Source organism: Carlito syrichta, unplaced genomic scaffold, assembly GCF_000164805.1.
Source record: "Carlito syrichta isolate Samal-C Ts95f unplaced genomic scaffold, Tarsius_syrichta-2.0.1 Scaffold228136, whole genome shotgun sequence".
NCBI lineage: Eukaryota > Metazoa > Chordata > Mammalia > Primates > Tarsiidae > Carlito > Carlito syrichta.
Window position 1 is genome coordinate 7,206 of NW_007172232.1, and position 8,030 is coordinate 15,235.

General features: G+C 36.6%; 1 protein-coding gene across 1 annotated transcript in view; it reads right to left on the reverse strand.

Moving 5' to 3' along the window:
* LOC103253409 (spectrin alpha chain, erythrocytic 1-like) overlaps positions 1–4,907 on the reverse strand; it is a gene marked incomplete at its 3' end in the record, with an annotated part of 12,103 nt that extends 7,196 nt beyond the window's left edge. Inside the window, exon 1 of the mRNA XM_008051729.1 lies at positions 4,815–4,907. Within this exon, the coding sequence (XP_008049920.1) occupies positions 4,815–4,907 (93 nt within the window). The remainder of the gene's footprint in view (positions 1–4,814) is intronic.
* Between the last annotated feature and the right edge of the window lie 3,123 nt (positions 4,908–8,030).

Here is an 8,030-nt window from a genome sequence, read left to right on the forward strand (position 1 = left end):
GGATTTTTCCATATTGAGATTAATATAATTCCATGAAAAATTGTGTACAGCAGAAAAATATTAACTATCAAGAACATTCTAAACTAAGAAGTGAACCTAAAGAGGGAGCAAGGAGAACACATTTCTATCTTGAAATATTACTGCAAGTCTTCACTGCCTTTGATTGCTTTCTGGAAATATGATGTCTGTGTAGCTGGCAGAATGGAAAGAGAAGTGAGGATGAAGCATAAAGAGTAGTATTTCTCTGTCTTATTTTGTATCTTCCTGAAAAGTATCTGTACCAGTCCACATCACCATCACCATCACCATGGCTGTCCCTCCATGACCACTGCTCTAACTGCTGCCTTAGCCTCTCTCAGTCATATTACAAAAGCACCCCATCATTTTTTTTCTAAACAACACAATAACCCAGGTTAAAGAAAGAAACAGAATTTCTATGATTAATATACCTTTTTCAAAGTCATAGTTTAAAAATAAAATAATATTCAATATATGATATTATGAGGCACTAAAGTAAGATGATTACTCATTTTAAGACAAGATGGGCTGCATTATATTTTATAGCTATCAGGAAGTATCACATTCCGAGACTTTAAGATCCACTGGTATTGGTAAAAGAACGCGCATATAGATCAATGGAACAGAATAGAGATTCTGGAAGCAAAACCTCAATTTCTCAACCAACTCATCTTCGACAAAGCCTCCACCAACAACCACTGGGGAGAGGAGAAACCTATTTAGTAAATGATGTTGGGAAAACTGACTGGCCACGTGTAGACGATTGAAACAGGATCCCTACCTATTACCATACACAAAAATAAACTCTAAATGGATCAAAGACCTAAAAGTAAAACCTAGAACTATAAGAATCTTAGAAAACACAGGAGGTACCCTTACAGAAATTGGAAGAGGCAACCAATTCCTGAGCAAAATCCCTAATGCTCATACCATAAGAAATAAGATGGACAAGTGGAACCTCATCAAACTGAAAAGCTTCCGCAAAGCAAAAGAAAACATCAAGAGAGTGGGGAGACAGCCTACAAAAAGGGGAAAAAATTGCCAACTGTATATCTGACAGAGGCTTAACTTCCAGGATCTACAGGGAACTCAAATGTGCTGAAAAGAAAAAAATAAACAGCTGGATTAAAAAGTGGGCAAAAGATATGAACAGACACTTTGCAGAAGAAGATATACGAGTAGCCAACATATACCTGAAAAAATGCTCTGCCTCACTAATCATCAAAGAAATGCAAATTAAAACCACACGGAGATACCACCAAATTCCAGTCAGGATAGCCATCATCAATAACTCAAAAAACAACAGTTGCTGGAGAGGATGCAGTGAAAAGGGAACGCTTCTGCACTGTTGGTAGGAATGAAAACTAGTACAACCTCTGTGGAAAACACTATGGAGATTCTTAAAAGATCTAAATATCAACCTTTCATATGACCAAGCAATCCCATGTCTGGGAATATGCCCAAAAGAATTCAAATTACTCTATACGTTTATTGCTGCATTATTCACAATAGTAAAAGCGTGGAACCAACTGTGCATTGAAAGTGGACTGGATTAAAAAATGTGGTATATACACGATGGAATATTATGCAGCCATAAAGAAGGACAAAATTATGAATTTTGCAGCAACTTGGATAGATTTTGAACCTATAATTCTCAGTGATCTATTAAAGAAACAAAGATCTGAATATCACATATAGTCACTCATAAGTGGATCCTGGACATTTATCATAATACTATAAGAAAGGAATTGTTAGTAGCAGGACACTGCTGAGGAGGAGGGTACATAACATCGATAAGGTTACTTGATCTCAAACCAGAAAAAGTGGGGATCAAAGGGAGGCCCAAACTTTACCCATACAGTGATCAGTTATCCTGAATTGTACCCCATATCTTTAAAATAAAAATAAATATTTTTGTAACAGTACTATATTTTATTGTTCTGTAGAAATGTAAATGGATATTGAAAAGGCAATTTACTGTGTAAGATTAGAATCCCAAATTACCCATGTTTTTGTATATATACCGCATGAAATAAAGTCTTGTTGATACTTCACTTTCTATTTCCAAATAATGAATTCAGAAACAATAGAAAGTATATTAGAACCAATGCCACAGAAATAAAAGGGATAATAAGAAACTACTATAAACTATTGTAGTCAACAAACTAAATAACCTAGAATAAATGAATAAATTCTTAGAAACCTACAACTTGCCAAGACTAACTCATGAGGAAATAGAAAGTCTACACAGTACTATAATTAATATAGAGATTGAATCAGAAGTCAGAAATTTCTCAACAAAGAAAAACCCAGGACTAGAAGGCTTCACTGGTGAATTCAATCAAGCATTTTAATAATTAATGTCAATCCTTCTCAACTCTTCCAAACAACGAAAGGGGAGGGAATATTTTTAAACACCTTTAATAACTACCAGCATTACTAAAGCTAGAAAAAGACACCACAAGAAACAAACAAACAAAAAACAGGCTAATATCCTTGATGAGTATAGATGCAAAAATCTTCTCTGAAATACTAGAAAACTGAATCTAGCAGCACATTAAAAGAATCATACACTATGAAAAAGCAGAATTTACCCCTGAGGTGCAAGGATGGTTCGACATATGCAAATCAATAAATCTGATACATCATATAAACACAATAAAATATAAAAATAATCATATCAATAGATGCAGAGTAAGCATCCTTTCATGATAAAATCTACCAGCAAACTAGGAACAGAGGGATATAACCTCAACATGATAAAATTCATATATAAAAAGCCCACAGGTAACATCATATTTAATGGTGTGTAACTGAAAAATTTTTCTCTAAGATCAGGAACACTGCAAGGATGTCCAATCACACTACTTCTATTTAACATGGTACTGGGAATCCTAGTCAGACAAAGATCTGAATATCACATATAGTCACTCATAAGTGGATCCTGGACATTTATCATAATACTATAAGAAAGGAATTGTTAGTAGCAGGACACTGCTGAGGAGGAGGGTACATAACATCGATAAGTTTACTTGATCTCAAACCAGAAAAAGTGAAAAATAAAGGCTAGAAAAATAAATAAGATGCAACTAAATCAGAAAGAAAAAAGTTAAATTGTCTTTGTTTGCAAATGATGTATTCTTATATATAGAAAAGTCTAAAGACTCCATAAAAAACTGTTAGAACTAATAAACTAATCAGTAAAGTTACAGGATAGAAATCAATACAAAAAAAATCAGTTACCTATCTATATCCTAACAATAAACTATTTGAAAAAGAAGTCAAGAATGCAATTCTTTTTACAATCTTATAAAAAAAAAATACAGTTTAAAAATACATTTAACCAAGAAGGTGAAAATCTCATATGCCGGAAATTGCATAAAATTGATGAACAAAATTACAGAAGACATAAACAAATAAAAAGACATGTGTTCATAAGTTGCAATAATTAATATTGTTAAAGTGTCAATACTATGTAGGTTTATCTATAGATTGAATGCAGACCTTATCAAAGTCCCAATGACTATTTTTACAGAAATTGAAAAATTAACTCTAAAATTCATATGAAGTCAGAAAAGACCAAACATACCCAAACCAATCTTGAAAAGGAATAAGATATTACCTCAATCTTGAAAAAGAATAAGATATCAGTATAGATATTAACAAAAACAAAAGACAAATATTATTAAAGAATGCAAAGTGGAAAATGCAAAATGGCACAGCTGCTATGGAAACCATCATAAACATTCTTCAAAATTTTGAAAATAGGACTACTGCATAATCCAATAACCCTACTGAAATCAGGATCTCAACAAGATATTAGCACCATTGCAGCACTATTCACAGTAGCCTAGATGTGGAAACAACCTGAATGTCCATCAACAGATATGCAACAATTCTGCAATATGTGATAACGTGGATGTACCATGAGAACATTGTGCTAAGTGAAATAAGTCAGTTATAGAAAGATAAACACAGCCTGGTTCCACTTATGTGATGTAGTCAGATTCATAGAATCAAAGAGAGTGGAATGGTAGTTCTTAGGGGCTAATGAGAGGAAAATAATGAGGTGCTACTAATTACAAGGCACAAATTGCAGTCAAGCAAGTAAGTCTAAGTCATTCCTTGTTTCGTCACATAAAAGCAAATTAATCTCCACAAATATATTTTGGTAATTTCCCAATTTTTAAAGTTACTAGGTACAGTTCTGAAGGCCCAAAGAACATGATTGTTTGGTAGTCACTCTCTTAAAAGCTGTCAAAAATCCATATTAACTCAAGATCACACTAAGCACTTGTCCATTTCATTGTTGGGAAAGACAATCCTGCATTTTAAAGGGTATAAGCTATGGAATTATTCTGTCTAGTAGGCCTTTCTCTTAAAATTTTATTTTGTAGAAATTGCAACCAACATCCAGACATAAGAATTTACTTTTTAAATCAATGTAACATTGATATTTGAGGGAATCTTCAGAAAATCTATAACCCATACGAAATGTAACCTATAAGGAAAAGCCTTTAACCATGACATTTTTGACTCATTGACAGGTACAGATCATGGGATCCAGACGCAAGTCCTCCCTTCACACCTGATCAGTTCCACGACCTCAGACAAGTCACACTTACATCTGCAGATCTTAAATTTTCATCATTAAAACTGACAGAATTATCCATATTTTCCTCATTTTCCCCTCCTACCAGAAGAAAGATTCTAATTTTACAGGTGAAAACACTGATTACTTAATAAAAAATCCAAATTAGAGAAAGGAAAATGAATCCATTCTGCCTGTTTCTCACCTGAGTAGCAGCCAGTGTGTCTCCAGAATCCCCTCGGACAGCCATGGCTTCCTTTTCACTGATCCAAGCTCCCTCTTCCTCAGCGTTCTCCATGAATTACAAGTATTCTAGGGACTCTTCCAACTGAAGCCCTCTACAGCAGGGTGGTAAGCCCCAATAAGAATAAGAACAAAGCAACAAGCAGCAGTAGCACAGCAGGGTGGTGCAATCTCATCCAAGCAGACCAGCTTATTCTAAGGCAGCCACAGCTGAACTGGCCCAAGCACAATATGATATGCACCTGCTGGTCAACGGCGCAAATCTCTCGTGAAATGGAGAAGACTCTTGTCCTAGAAGTTCATCTTGTAGCATCATTTCCTCTCTAGGAAACTTTGTTGAAGAAAACTCTGCCCAAACAAAAATAAATTCTAAGACTTCAGGGTTGGAGAATATGAGCAGTGAGTCAGTGTCTTTCTACTCTGAGTATTGCCTTCTTCTTTGTATGCTGAAGGCGCTACAAAGTTCCAGAAACTCCCTCTTATTCTCCAGGGAGAAATGCCTTCCGACTGGCAAAAGGCAGGGAATTATAGAGCAAAATTGTTATATTTAGCTGTACAGCTACGTGGCTCAAATTGGCTGTATGCCTCTAAGAGAGAAAATACTACTTAATTCACTTATTACTAAGAACTATGTATAATATTAAAACTGGAGAGATAAAAGATAACATATATGTGGCTAATAACCTTGTATGGAGGAGAAGCAATGATAAAGACAGCTGCATGTAAGTGAAGGAGAAAGGTAGAACAGAGGACATCATCACTGTACCTCTTTAGAACAAAGGCAACCATCACTGTGCCTGAGGTAGGTGGAAGACAGCTTCATGGTGGATTTGGCATTTGAGCAGGAACATAGGAGACAGATGGGTAGTTGGGGAGAGCAGTCCACACTAAGCAGGCACTTAGGTGTCCTACCAACACCAGACTAATACCCAAAATCCCGGAAGGGGATGGGGCTTTGCATTTCCCACTCACCGAGACTTGGCCAACTCTTTGAGCTGCTCCCAGTGCTGAACAAACTGAGCCAGTCGCAACTGGATCTCCTCTTGCCCCACAGCAGCCTTGTCTTTTAGCCTCTCTGCCATGTCCAGCACATTCTGAAAAACACACCCCGTCCATGTCACATTACCCCACCTTTAGCCCAGTCCTCTGATAAGGTATCTAGCTCTTACAACATTCCAGTTCATTTAAAAACTCCATGGGACTTGGGATGATCCCGAATCCTGGGTGAATGATGAAAGTGGCAGCAAGATCTACAATGCCAAACGTTCCCAAATATCCTTGCAAATATCCCAGCACTTGCACTAGAATACTCTGCATGATCTGCTTTATAGATTCTTCATTCATGGTCACAAGGTGATCCTGCTGCCAGGTCAGACCCAGAGTTGCCTTCTTCCCATGTGGTTCAAGTACAGCTTTGTTAGATGTCTCAACCTGTATCCCAATTATCAGTAACTGCCCAGGAGTCTCGAAGTACTCCTTCCAGGGAAGAGCATGGGTTCCTGTCCAGGATTATTCTATTTATAGGAGATAAATGTGCAAGAGAAAGGAACACTTGTGAGTTCTGTGAGTCTCTATAATCTGGCCATCTACTTTCACACTTTGTAGTGCTCTATTGTTTATCTGTAACATGAGGGGCTAATATTAATTTCTGTCTTTGCAGGTCTTACATTCTATTCGTACCTGGATGGCAGGCTCATGTGCCCCTAACTCCTCCTCTAGGCGTCTGTGCTTCTTCAGTAGGTTCTCAACACCCTGCAGATCCCTGCCATAGTCCTGGGAACTCACTCGTATTAACTTCTCCCTGGGACCAAGGAAGAAAACAGAGATTTGGAGTTTAGATATCTGAGGTACCCTAGAGCGATGGCTTTTTAAGAACGTGTGTGTGACTGGGAGTAGGGGAAGTCATAAATTTTGGAACACCCGGGTGCTAATAGCCAAAAAGATAATTAGTGGCAGAGGCTTTCAGAAAAGCTTCTGACTTATGTCAATACAAATGAAAATAACATTTTGATCACCCTATGCACAGCTGTAACCGCCTTCCCTTTAGTTCCTTTACCTGGCCACCTGTGTATCTTCTCTTTTTTTGATCCAGAATATATACTAATGTCTTTCTTTTTCTAAAAAAGTGAAAATTGTGTATAACCTTCATGGTTTTTATTATTTTTCTCTATTAATATCAGTAATAAATTAATCTAAAATGGTTATAAAAAGCTGATATTATAGGAGTCATGGCAGAGGAGATGCTTCTGAGTGTAAAATATTGGAATATTACCATGAAACATAGTCAAAGACTACACAGACAAGATTATTCCATCTTATGACTACTAAAAAGGTTTTTAAAATGTCTTATTTGTTGTCCTAGATATACCAATTCATTGATTTCTCATAATAATGAACAGATTTATAGAAGAAAAAACATAACAAAGCAGGATAATTGGAAAGATGGGAAAATAATTAATTTGCTAAGATTTCATCAATCATATTTTTACAACAAAAATAGAATTAGTATTGAAACCATGGCAGATACTCTGTAATGTTATCTGTCTTGTGTCCAATTTAGTGCCATATGGGATACACTGGATATAGAAAAAATAATGACAATAATCTGATCAGCTGGGTAAGCTGTAAATACCCAGTTGTCTCAGTGAGTATTACATCATTCTATGAACTATCTAGAACAAACATATGTGGCTTCTTGATTGTTTCCTGCATGTATGTGAACCCCTCCTGACTTCCTCCACATCTGTTTCTTTCTTGCTGCAACCAGTGAGGCAATTTAGAAAAAATAAAACCAATGTTAATTTTAGGCTGAGACAAGCATGAAGCAGTAATATCAAACTCAAGAAACAATTGAATATTTCATTTCGGCATATATTGGAATAAATGTGGTGAATTATCTACTCGCTGGATTATCCACACACTGTGAGTTGGTATACATACACTATCCAGGAATCCTCATCATCTAGGTCCTGGAAGAACTGGAACAAGGCATAGGCCTCTTTCAGTTTTTCATGGTGAGCAGCTGCCAGGTCCTGGACATCCAGGAAGCGCTTGTTGACACTATCCCTTTTCTCCTCAATCTGGTCAACATTGAAAGTCCCGCTGGAGAGCAGATCCTCAGCCAACTTATTCAGGTCCTTGAATGCATCCTAGAAAGCCCCAGTGTGCTCAGTGAGTA